Source organism: Phycodurus eques, chromosome 10 (assembly GCF_024500275.1).
Source record: "Phycodurus eques isolate BA_2022a chromosome 10, UOR_Pequ_1.1, whole genome shotgun sequence".
Lineage (NCBI taxonomy): Eukaryota > Metazoa > Chordata > Actinopteri > Syngnathiformes > Syngnathidae > Phycodurus > Phycodurus eques.
The window spans coordinates 15,463,282-15,476,487 of record NC_084534.1 but is presented as its reverse complement, the minus strand read 5'-3'; the positions used below and the strand labels follow the sequence as shown (position 1 = coordinate 15,476,487).

Genomic DNA, 13,206 nt, shown 5'->3' with positions numbered 1-13,206 from the left:
TACCTGTGGTCTGTGCTCAGTCTGTCTGCCAAAACTGAAACAGAAATATGAGGGGGAAACAAAGAACAAATAATATGCAAAGGAATCAAAAAAGTATTTATTTTGACATTGTCAATATAACATATTACATGTGGAAAATAAACTAAAAAATCAGCAATAAATTCTAGCAAATTAAAATACATCCCCATGGTATTTATCAGGGAGAGGGCAAAATCCTAATGTTCATTGTTTGAAAAATAAATTTAAAACAGAAAAGGTTCTAACCAACTGTTGTATTGCTATCATTTAAAATCACAATTATCTGCAAACTAAAATACAATTTTTACTTAAATCAGAAAGTTGAAAGGTATAGTTGATACAACAGTACTGCACAGTCGCTAACATTCAGTAGACAATGTAACACGTCTAAAACCTGCTGTCAGCTTTTATTTGTTGAAGTTTATACAAACTCCATTACCTATTAGTGGACAAAGTTTACCTGTTTTACAAAACAGAAAGGAAAGACTCATCATTACTGATGTTGCCACAAGACCCCCGGCCACTGTTGCAGTATTATTCATCCATGTAAAAAGTTAGAAACGCACCACAGATACAGCATAGCAACTAAAGTAACATTGAAGCTAAATACAGCTGCTTCCTTGAAGACAAAAACAAGAAATAGAAAGAATCAACGCGATGCGCCATTCTACTAAAAATCCCCTTGTTCACTCTGCCACGTATCAGCAAAGCCCACAATACAACTTCATGACTTTTGCATCAAAATGGCAAAAGTTCTTGTTTTTTTTTGTGCTGCTGAAGAGGCCAACTTGCTACATCCTCACCACATGTAGTAGCTACGTGTCGTATCAACAGGAGATGGTTTTCCCTCTGTGCTGCCATCTTTGTCTTTCTCTCCGTCAGCCTCCCATAGGTTGATGAGTGGCGGGTAAAGCTCATTGAGAGGGATGGAGGAGGTTTTAAGCATGTATTTCTTCAAGGAATGGTGATAGTTCTTTCTCTTCCATCTGCGAGCTGTGTAGATGCCGACGGTAGCCAGACTGAGGAAGGCCAGCGCCGTTGCCATGACTGCTAGCACAGCAGCGCTCGGGTGCTGGCCTGACAAGTTCAGGGCAAAGGTCGCACTACGTGTTGTGACATTTACACAAGACTTGTGTGTCTGCAGGTGGACGTTGGACACGGTGAGGCATACCTCATACTCTGTGGCAGGCTGAAGATGAGTGAGGTTGTATTCGTGAACATCGACAGGTACACGAGCCGTATACGTGATGTGTGGGTTGTCGATCTTCATGGTGGCTGAGGCCCATTTTATGTTGGAGGACATGACGTTGGAGTTGACTTTCCAAGAGACAAGGATGGAGTGGGACTCGGTCTGTTTAACATAGATCCGCATCACCTGAGCACTGTCAAGCAGGGTCCCATTCACTCGAATTGAGGCAACCCGTGTGTCAGCCCCTTCTATGTTCTGGGCCACGCAGGTGTAATGTCCCGAGTCTTCCACCTGTACATGGGACAGCCACAGGGTCCCTTCGCTGTTCAGGTGATAGTGCTCTGACACAGTGTCCATAGTGATTTTGCTTCCAAGAGGGGTCACCCAGTAAATCTCAGGCTCTGGCTCGGCCATGGCCCGACAGTCCAGACTGACACTCATGCCAAGGTTTAGGTTGAGGTGGCCAGGGAAGGTGTCATGGCATATCAGTGGGATGCACTGCTCGGAAGCCTCTAGCAGCCTGAGCTCTCTGATACGTTGGCCCCTGTGTTCTGGCGGGGAGCTGCAAACCATGGCCAATGGCTCCATGAAGCGTACAGAGGTCTTGTTGGAACTCATCCACTGAATGACGCAGTCGCACCGCAACAGATTGCTGTGCAGACTGATCTCCCGAAGGTTTGGCAAGGCCTGTACCGTATGCTGGTAAAGAGCAGTGAGAGCGTTATTGTTAAGCATCAAGCTCTCCAGGGAGGGCATGTCCCTGAAGGCCAGGCGGTGGACATACGACAGCTTGGGGTTGTTTGTGGCCTCTAACTTTGTCAGTTCTGGTAGGTTGTCCAGAGAATACCGATCAATAGACACTAACTCCATCATGTTGTTGATACCCAACTCTTTTAGATGAAGCATGTTTCTGAAGTCTCCTTCCTGGATTTTGTGAACTGGGTTTTTGTTTAAATCCAGAAATTTCAAATTGGGGACTTTCTCTAATGCCAGTTGAGGGATTCTGACCAGTTTGTTGTCATAGAAAGATATGCTCTCCAGGTTGTCTAATCCTACAAATGCATTTGGAGGAACATCAATAAGATCCATGCCAGCCAGAACCAAACTTCTCAAACTTCCGAGAGGCTTGAAGTTCATGTCCAAAAGGCCAATGACTGGGTTTTCTCCAATCATGAGGATCTCAAGGTTAGGAGTTTCTTCAAACCAGCGGCTGTCAATGACATGAAGCTTATTGGAGTTTAGGTGAAGGCGCAACAGATTGAGCAGACCGGCAAATGCTCGAGAGGAGATGGAGTTTATAAGGTTATGGTTAATGTAGAGCTCCTGCAAACTAGAGAGATTTCCCAGACAGTTGTCCTGCAGCTGGCTGATCTGGTTCTCCTCCAGATGCAGGGTGGTAAGATGGTTCATGCTTTTGAGGCCTACAGCTTCCACAAAGCTGAAGTTGTTCTGGGACAAGTCCAACTCTGTCAGGTTTTGCAGGGGTTCCAGCTCACCCCCAGTGTGAGAGATGGCATTACTTTGGAGAAGTAACACTTGAGTGTCTGTTGAAAGGTTGATAGGAATACGTGTCAGCCTCAGGTCATTGCAGTCCACAGTTGTTGCCTCCTTGTAGGTGGACTGGGGGGTAAACCAAGGTCTGATCTCACATACACACAAATGAGGACAGTCTGTGGCATGTACGGACAATTGAGAGGCTAGAAGTACGGCCATGCACAGCCAGAGTAGAGGAGGCCAAGGCAGACAGCCAAGCGCCATATTGTCTGCTCACTGCTCAAACAATGGTTAGATGAGAGCCAGTCTTCGAAGTAAAGACTTGAATAGGAATGTTCAGCATTAGTCACCTCTGTGGCCAGCAATCCTCATGAATGCCTTTTTCTAATCCCGAATAAAATCTCTGCAGATGGAATCCTCAAGAACATATGCTCTCAACCTCAGATGTTTTCCTTTTCTCTTCTCAAGACAGATACCTGAAGAAGACAGAAACGGAAGAACATTGAAAGACTGACAATAACACTCATGGTGTTTTATCATAAACTAAGACAGATAATGACCAATCAAGTGAGTAAACCGCAATGGAATTGCACAGGAATTACAGTGAGTGTCCCTTTAGTTACAGGCCACAGTTTGAACCGCTTGTCCTTTGCCGCCCAAATATAAACCATCCCTCCATCCATCCATTCTCTACACCAATTCTCCTTTTCAGGGTTCGTAGGGTGCTGGAGCCTATCCCATCTGATTTTAGGTGAAGGCAGACTACACCTTAAACTGGTCACCATCAGTCGCAGGGTACATATAGAGACAGACTTCCATTCAGACTCACATTCACTCCGTCACTGAGTGGGAACCTAAACCATGATACCTGCACCTAAGTCAAGCGAATGTACCAATACACCATCAGTGACTGCAAAGATAAACCATAAACTAATTCGTCACAAGGTGTAAATAAAGACAAACCAAGTAATAATTCTGATGCTAGTGGATTAGATGGCTGTTTGGCAGTTGAATTTACGTTCCTTGTGTTTCTAAACCTCACCCCAAATAGAGCTTCATCCACATATTCAGCCAAACATTATCCCTGTTATCTCGCCTCATTAATAAACAACACTGTAATTTGACAGTACCGTATCGCAGATGATGAGGTTTTCAATTTTTTTTGGTGGATTTGCCTTTCTAGTGATTGCCATGTTTTTTTTAGCGCGGTGTAGATTATGTGCATTCCAGCCCAGGATCACTGATCCACTTGAATGTGTGTGTGGGTGGGTGTGTGATAGGCACAGTCAGCAACTCTGGCTTTGAGCCCATTACACAACAGGCTTAATAAACACAGAGTGTGTGCTCTTCACTGCTAATCACTTTCTGCTTATGATGCAGGCTCATGAGAAAATGTCATAAAAATGTGAAGCGTAAGCAATTTTTTAGATGTCAGTACTGTGCTTTGGGCACAGCGTCCTAATGCATGGTTGGCAAAGCCGAGACGTACGAGAAAAAAACGATTTGAACAGAACAAGCGGGAAAAGCATCCATGCTATTTCCTGGTAGGCCGCTAAGCAACAACTCCCAAATATGGGCCAGCTTTCACTGGACGTATCTTAGTGGACAATCCTTTTCGAGGATGGTAGACATAAAAACAAGGAAAAGGAACAAACTGCATAGAAAATGAGGGCAGCTGTGGCTCAGTTGTTAGAAAGGGTTGTCCAGTGACCAAGGGTCACCGGTTCGAATCCTGGCTCCAACTGTCTGTATGTGGAAGTGTCCTTGGGCAAGACATTCATTCATTCATTCATCTTCCGTTCCGCTTATCCTCAGTAGGGTCGCGGGCGTGCTGGAGCCTATCCCAGCTATCTTCGGGCGAAAGGCGGGGTACACACTGAACTGGGTGGGCAAGACACCGAACCCTAATTTGTCCCAGCGGGCCTGGCAGCACCTTGCATGGCTTTAGCCACCCATTGGTGAATGAATGTGTGTGTGAATGGGTGAATGTGAGGCTTGGTAAAGCGCTTTGGGCACTGTGATGGTGTAGATAAAGTGCTATATAAGTGGAGTCCATTTAGCATGATATGAGTGACCACTTGCCAAGGTGAAAGGAAACAGCAAAAGTCACATTCATTTACAGTAAATTTGTATTGAGCAATGTTTTAGTTTTTGTCTGAAATTCAGTTTTTTTTTTTATTTTGTTCTTTCATCACAGTGATTTTATGTGCAAATGATGTGTCGTTTATTTTGTGCACTAATTAGCTATATAACTTTTGAATTTTCGGTGAATGTGCCTATGAAACTTGTGGAGTTCAGTACCTACAATGGGGTTAAGAACCACAGATCTAAACTGAGTATATACAGTGTACTTGTTCAGATTGTGTGATGTAGCTTGTGAAGTTTGCACGTACTTTCATAAGATGACAGTAAGAAAGGGACAAAAAGTAAGGTGAGTTGTGTTTTATATTTGTTTTGACCCTCCGAGCTTCAATCGGTACCATGTTGAATAGCCAAAGCAGATCATACTCCTCATCTACTGCATAATTAATACAATTCCAAAAAAAGCATTACAAGAACATTTTGGAAACTCCATATGAATTCAAAGAGAGATGCTTTTCCAAGGCTGGTACTACTGTGAGTGTTACTCTCGAGGTGATACAAAGAATTTATTAAGAAACATTACTCTCATTGACACATCCAGCAGTAGCAGCAGAATTATTACTTGTTTTGTTTTTATGTCCACCTTGTGACTAAGCACCACTGTTCAAGCTTTAGCCTCTCAACTCCTGAGGGAAATATCTGACTCTTAAGCCGTTAAAATCTCCATTATGTCCACTGCTTATTGCTTGATGTGGAGGTGTACAGTAAGTTGTTTGAGGTATTTCCTAGTAAACATTTTTTCACTTCTCACCACCTACTGTATATACAGTGTGTGTGTGTATATATATATATATATATATATATATATACACACACACATCCATCCATCCATTTTCTGTACCGATTATCCTTACTATGATATACTGTATAGCTTCTATCTATCTATCTATCTATCTATCTATCTATCTATCTATCTATCTATCTATCTATCTATCTATCTATCTATCTATCTATCTATCTATCTATCTATCTATCTATCTAGCTAGCTATCTATCTAGCTATCTATCCATATTCAAACACTGTGGGTGTCTGCATCCTTTCCTACCTTCTTACAGTACCTGCCTGCCTCTCTCTTGCTCAATTAAGATTTGGGAGAAAGATGTTTAGCCCAACCCCTGATTGATGAATTGATTACAATAATACATTGACCCATATTGTAACAACAGTACAAGCACAAACCTACAACCTCGATGAGGTTACTAAATAATTCAGAAACTCTTTTAGTCTAGTCTCACATTTCAATCCAATCACACTAAATAACAAAAGCATAATTACTGTTACTGGATGCCAATAAAAATCTGTTTGATTTGATGGAACAAACTTTATCTCTTGTGCAATGTGAGGAGCAAAAGAAAATATTTATGCTTGTCTCATAACCTGACAAGAATATCAATGGAGGACATGTGGGAACCCAAAGGATCACTTCTCCTAGAGTGAAGCCTGATGCAGAGAAAGGCTGTAAGAACGGCTTTGGTGGAATAACACCTTTGTGAACTCTTGTTCTGAGCGTAGAGAGAGATTAGGTCTGAGATTAATTCTCTGACTGCCTACACAGCAGCATCTTTATCTTGAGAATCCATTATTAAATCTGCGGGCTGAAGCAGCAGATGTGGCATTGTGAAGCCAATACTGTCCACTTAGTTGCTAGCAGTTTTTTTTTTTTTTTTTTTTTAACTATACTGCAGTACTTTGACAGAATTATATATTTTTTTGCCTCACACATTGGGACATGCACACAATCACAAACCAATAGGAATAGGCAGCAAAATCCCTCAACAGCTTGGCATTATCAAACTGACTGTTTGAATTGAAGGCTCCAGTAAGAGGGATTTGTTCTCTTTGCTTAGCCAATCTTGATGAGGGTTTAATCCAAGTACCCATTCACATATACGTATAACATGCAAAAATCTAACTACAGTATGCCTGACTGATATTAACCACTTCACAAAACAGCTTAATGTAATTTTGGGGGTGTGATGAGTCTGCTCTGATTCATGCCATATCTGTATGAATGCAATGGAAGATCATTCAGAATTTTCCAAAACAGGTTTCACAGACTACCACTCGCAGATGGTTGTGATAGCCATTTGGCCATTTATTCGTATTTGTAGAAAGAAATTCTGCGTGGCCGTGTACAAAATGCGGACTCTCACGGAATCACTTTTCATGGGAGGTACTGCTTGTCATGGTCTGTGATTTGGTTTGGGTTGTGTTTAGTTTTGTTCCATGTTTTCCTGTGTTCCATGTTTGTCGTGTGCTCATCAGGTTGTCGTGTCCACCTGTTCTCGTCTACTTTGTGTCGACCAATCAGCTCTCTCCAGCCACTCGTGTCTTGTCCAGGTGTTCCTCGTTGTCTCGTCAATTTGTTTGTATTTAGTTCCCTGGTTTCTTTCAGGTTACTTGTCGGTCCGTTGTCGTTGTCACATGTCTTTGCCATGTCATAGTCGGCAGTTGTCTTTATCATTGTGGTATGTCATTGTCAGGTGTCATTTTCCCTATCTATTCCACATCTTACTCACAGGTCATAGTTTGTTTCCAGTTTTAGATATTCAAGTGTTTCTTTGTTACTTTGGTTTGATTATCTGTTGTGGGACTTCGTTCAGTTTTGCTTTAGCCAATATCCTTGTTTTCCCTTTTTGAAGATTAAATATTATTATTTTGAGACTCCCGCACTCCTGCCTTGCCTCCCTGCTTCCCTGCAATTGGGTCCACCATGTTCTTGCGTTGCGTTACTCGCCTTCGCCCTAACCACATACGTGACGCTGCTTCCCCTATCCGCATTCTGAGCACCTTTTTCACTGGGCATCCAATATAAACAGGGTTTTCTGGATCAGCAGCCGCACACTAGCATGTCGTTACCATGGCAACTTCTATGCCACCATCATGTGTTTCACAATCAAATGAGAATACAGCCATGAATGCTTGAAAGTGGGCCAAATAGATTTGCCGAAGAGAACGCTAATGAGAAGGTGAATGTAACACAAACACATATGGCTGACATAAGCAATAAAGACATCCAACATAGCGGTTTTGCTCCAAAATCAAGGATGAAGTGAGCCGCGCTGCCTGATGTTTTCACCATGCTGTCTCTGCTCGAGCCACCCTGAGAGACATCCTTGGTGCTCTATTAGTATGCAAGAGTTTCACTTCACATCACACTGGGCTTTGGTGCAGCTGCTGATGGCAGAGTTGCAGAGCCGAGGAGGCGATATAGATGCATGTCCACCAAGTCCGAAAGGAGGGAGCAGATGCACAAGTCTGCTGAAGCGGGAAGGTCATATGGGAGGACAGTAGGACTACTATAAAAATACCATGCCATGTAATTAAAGGAAAGTGCTCTGCTGTTATGTGTTTCAGACACCTTTAAAATTAAGATGCAGCATATTTATTTGTCTGTATTTGTGCAATTTGAACCATCTTTGAGCCAGAATAAGTCTTAGCTCAAAGTGTAGACATTTTCTTCACGTCACTTCATTCTCCTAATCTTCCTCTCTTCTTTTGCACGGTTAAATGTAATATCATAGTGAAGGGGCAAACCTTAATTTGCGATTATGCATAACCAAGGAAGACCATTTTACACTCGTGTTCAGCATCGTTTCTTCTTTGTTGACTTTTTCAACGTTTGACCACGTTTGTTTCTTCATCTCAATCCCAAAAACTAGCACCGTTAAGCACAAACCCATAGACCAACACACAAACACTTAAATGTTCCTTTGTTTCCCCAGATGCCACCAACGGAGCGCATGGGCATTGTGACGACTGAGGGAAGCGCCCCTGAACTCTCATTTGCCCGTGGACTTCTTTTATTGTCTGGCCAAAGTAAACACCCAAAAGTTGCGTGGTTGTATTTGACAGTCTATTGAGAACAAATAACATCACATTTCTCTTGTTTTAGTAGAAAACTAACCGCGGAGTTTGTAATCAACTTTTTTTGTCCTGTTATTGGTTTTAGTAAGAAGTGTAATGCAGCAAAAATGAAACAACAGACCAGTTGACAAAGGTGATCCCGTAACAATGCACACCCCCAAGTCTCGGCACTTTCTTTCTTCAGTATTCATCGGCCACATCTGCCAAAATCTGAAGCCAAGCTTGTGCATTGTCGGTGTGATCACATAGAGTCAGTACACTTAAAATGGCAAGAATGTAGACAACAAGAATCAGGCACCTTGGTATATTCTGTAACAACAGATATTTCTTACTTCATGCAAGTGGCTACATTGCATAAATAATCTACTGTAAATGGTCAAATAGCATTGCAGTTGCACATGTTCTTTGTTTTGCTCCCTCTGAAGACAAAGCATTGTAATAATCATATCTACACATATAAATGTCCTTGAAAATGTTTTGAATGCATTTCAGACCCGGTGCACGCACGTATTGTAGCAGATGCTGCATACGCTCATAACGATTTTTATTCATTTTTCTTTTCCAAGCCATTTTATTTCCTGTTTTCCCTCATACATTTGTTTTGGAGCCATTATGAAATTATTTATTTGTATGTGCGGCATCTATCCACTGCACAAGGACCCACTAGGACGCCTTGTGAAAAAAAGAAATATTTTTCCATGTATTAAAAAAATACAGTAATAAAAATGACTAACTTTGTCTAAGGTTTACTCATTACCTTCAAGCCGCAGAGTCTCATAAGCGACTATCAAATTCTGAACATAAAAATGCACATTTTTCTCACCTACGAAGCGCTGGGAAGAACGTTGTTTGTGATCCATGTAGCAGCCGCAGCTTCACGACGCTGAGGATGATGAGGATGATGAGGATGGTGCGCGTCTAGATGCACATATTTTAGTAAGTTTTAAAAACAGAAATGTGCGCAATAGATCCTCCGTAAGGCGAGGCTGCAGCGACGAGCATCTGCTTGGTGCAGGTCAGCCGCACTGAGTAGCGTCTGGCGCCGACACCGGTACCGGTGCCGCCTCACCATCTGCTCTCTCACCGCCACCATGGGAACAAAAAGTCGCTCCCTATACCCGCCAGGGCATGAGAATTTATTTAAGGAGGCTTAGCGGAGACACGACTGGAGCAGCCAATAGAATGCAGGGATAAAATGTCCTTGTTTGAATGTTCATCACATTGATCTGGCTCTTTGCTCATGTGCGCTTCGTGGTGAAGAAAAACATATATTTAATTATATGATTAACAATACAAGTTGTTATTTTTGAGTAGTAAAACGAATTTTACTTTGATTTGTGGCTTTTAAAAGTAATTTAAAAAAAGCTTGAGAAGTTTTTTAGGGGGGCTAAAATAGGCGTAGCGACGCCGCTGGGGCACGTCTTTGGAAACAAATGCAAAGCCAGTGCCGAGTCAGAAATGTTAAATAGGCCGCAGTCTATTAACCAAAGTAAAGAGAGTACCAGGTGTCAAGGGGCAAGGAGTTTATTCGGGGGAGTCTTTTATCATACATACACCAGGATGTAGCGTAACCAAGATGAGTTGTACTGTGATGCCTTGATTGTTGCATTAAGGTGGCAGTTACTTCAGTGTTGTGGGCAGTGTTATTCTGTGTTTCCAGTGTCAATGGACGAACGGGCATGCCTACATAATGTGACAGCAAACAGATTTTTGGTTGGTTAAGTTAAGGAGTGAGCGCACATGAGCCCTCAAAACAGAAAGCACGAGAGAGAAATCTCTTTTTCTCTCTGAGCTGTCACTTGTTTGGCTCCTTCCTCCTCTGCTTCCTCGTCTCTGCGGGGAGGAGAGAAATGACAGCGTTTTATCATTTACTGTCTGAGATGCAGCTTTGGGAGACACCCGACTGCTTTTTTTCATCCACAGTGCCGTCAGAGAAGAAAGAATGTAAGTTGAGACTGAACTGAATAAATAGCATTCGCAAATTTCTTGGACTTGTTTTCTAAAATAACATGAAGACACCTTGTTTGCTTTTGTTTTAAACTGCTATGACATCGCATGCAGACAGGGTGAACTTAAAAGACACAGACTGAATAAATGAGCGGTTAAACACAAAGATGCAGATGCAGCGATAAAGTTGATAACGCTGACCTTTAAAGTACCGTTGTCATCAAAATGGAGGAAATATCTTTCTCTTAACTGCAAAGGTTCTTATCGATCGAGATCAGATTAAACACATCAATCAACATTTTTCCCTTTGTAGCGCTCGTCATTGATCTATCACAAACATTTTGTAGAAAAAGTGAAGCACTTTTTTTTTTTATTGAAAGCGCAACTGCTCACATGCAAGCGCCTTGCACATGTACAAAGCCTCACTTATATCAGGATATAAATCATATGTACTGTCCCATAAACAGTATTTTACCGCTAAAGTGGGAGACATAGAAGGCGAATTCGAGTCAGGAGCTCTGATTTTGAATGTCCATTGCAACATCTCTGTTTAGAGTTGCTCAGTGAGAATTGTGGGTACTGTGCTCACTCCTGTTTCCTCCCCTTCTCAAAAAACATGCTTCTTAGGTGTGGACTAAATTAACTTTTGTAATGAATGACAGAGTAAATAGTGTTTTTTTTGTTTTGTTTGTGCCCTGCAATTGACTAGCGGCCTGTCCAAGCTCACCTTGCCTCTTGAATAGATCTGTAAATCATCCCCAATGACATGATGGCTGATTTGTTACTATATTAAAGCTTAAATGGCACATATCGTCACTACCGGGCAGAAACCTCACATGTCCAAATATGGTCATTTTCATTTATTTTTTTTCCACATATCAATAATAAGGGTCAGTCTGCACGTCATTTTTATAAATTATCAACCAATCTAAAATGTTGGCAATAGCTTGAGAGCACTGTCACAAGCATAACTGCACCTCTTCTTGACCCTACGGAAGCCTTGTGGCATTATGTCGCCTTAATATTGAAAGTCTGAGTGTTTTTTTTGGACAAAAACGAGTGAAAATAGTGAGGTTCGTTGCAGGAGGAAGCCCATCAGCCGCAAAAGGTACAGTTGCCGGCGGCAACGTGTCTGTAACATTGTAATCAATGACAGCGTAATAAATTAGAATCATTTCTGCGAAGTAAATTAGGGATTGAAAATGATTATGGAAAGGTGTTGGGTTGATGTTGGTGCACAAAAGTATATGATAGCAATATAAGGTGTAACACCCAACAGCGACGATATGCACTTTATATCTGCCTCGTACTCCGCTCGTTGGCAGTCCTACCATAAACATGTAAAAGGCATTGAAGTAAAGTGAATCCAAGAAGCTTGTCATAAAGCTTGTCATAATGCTACCATACCACCGCGGATGGTACCCTAATGTAGGGATCGTGGTAATGCGCATCAACTTTGTTGTTACCCTTCACAACACACACAAAAATGTGTATATACCCAAGTGAACGCAACTTTGCTGCATGTACTATAGCTTTTGCGTCAAACTCAAGGCCCGGGGGCCAGATGCGGCCTGCCACATCATTTTATGTGGCCCGCGAAAGCAAATCATGCTCGTCAACTTCCGTGATTTTTGCTCAAATCTGTACCCAAATTCCAAATTGTCATAATAATAAACAATAATGTTGAGATATTGCATTTTTCTGTTACCAAACCCTTCTTCTACATGAACTTAAACAATACTTGAACAAACTATTATCCTTGTCTTCTGATTTCAAAACTAGTTATCCCTCAATTTGTTGCGTAATGGTAATATGATTTGGTGAGTACACATTTCACTGTTCTAACGGCCCTCTGAGGGAAATCATAACTACAATGCGGCCCGAGACAAAAATGAGTTTGACACTCATGTAGAGAGTACTATAGTGTTCTGCTGATGTCTAATGGTGGCCTAATAGGAGCAGCTCAAATCTTTCTGCAACAGGAGTGCAGCTCAAAGTTGGTGTGTGAGTAGCAGCCGGGCAAATCGTAATTTCCCACTATTAACCTGCGTTGCAAGGGGTGTGGTTGCCACGGCAACGACTCCCTTCTACGAAAGGAGCTGCAGCATATCCGCCTCTTTATTAGATCCCTGATCACACGGCTCTTGCCACATGGCCATCTGGGGAAAGGAGTTAGATAGAAATGTGTGTTCCCTGCGTTACCTCTCACAAGGCCTCGCATCATTTTACAGCTTCGCACTCGTCTGTAGCAAAGAAAAGGTGCCGTTTTCCTTGTCAGGCCTCCTGAGCTAAGTCGAGAGAGGATGGATATTTCAAGAACATGAATTACAAAAACTTTCATATAACCGAATGGAACATACTGTTTCCCTTGTGTTTAAATACTTTTTTTGTAAGACAGACAAGCTCTCTTTCATGGACAATCTGATTAAGCTCCATCTTAATAGGCGCAGAATAGATCAAAACAACTTGAGGCTGTTCTTGGATGTGACTAAAGCAGATGCTTGCCTCTGGAAATGTAACAGATTTTGCACCATGTTGATAAAGTGGCC

General features: G+C 42.0%; 1 protein-coding gene across 1 annotated transcript; it reads right to left on the bottom strand.

Moving 5' to 3' along the window:
• Nucleotides 1-136: 136 nt before the first annotated feature.
• On the bottom strand, nt 137-9,809 carry LOC133409288 (leucine-rich repeat neuronal protein 1-like). Its single transcript, XM_061689093.1, has 2 exons — nt 9,534-9,809; nt 137-3,177 (listed from the first exon to the last, which is right to left on the bottom strand). The coding sequence occupies exon 2, from the start codon at nt 2,963-2,965 to the stop codon at nt 818-820; it is 2,148 nt and encodes a 715-aa protein (XP_061545077.1). The 5' UTR covers nt 2,966-3,177; nt 9,534-9,809; the 3' UTR covers nt 137-817.
• Nucleotides 9,810-13,206: the final 3,397 nt, after the last annotated feature.

Coding starts and splice junctions, on each gene's coding strand:
- LOC133409288 (XM_061689093.1), bottom strand. CDS start 2,965: ATGGCGCTTGGCTGTCTGCCTTGGCCTCCTCTACTCTGGCTGTGCATG.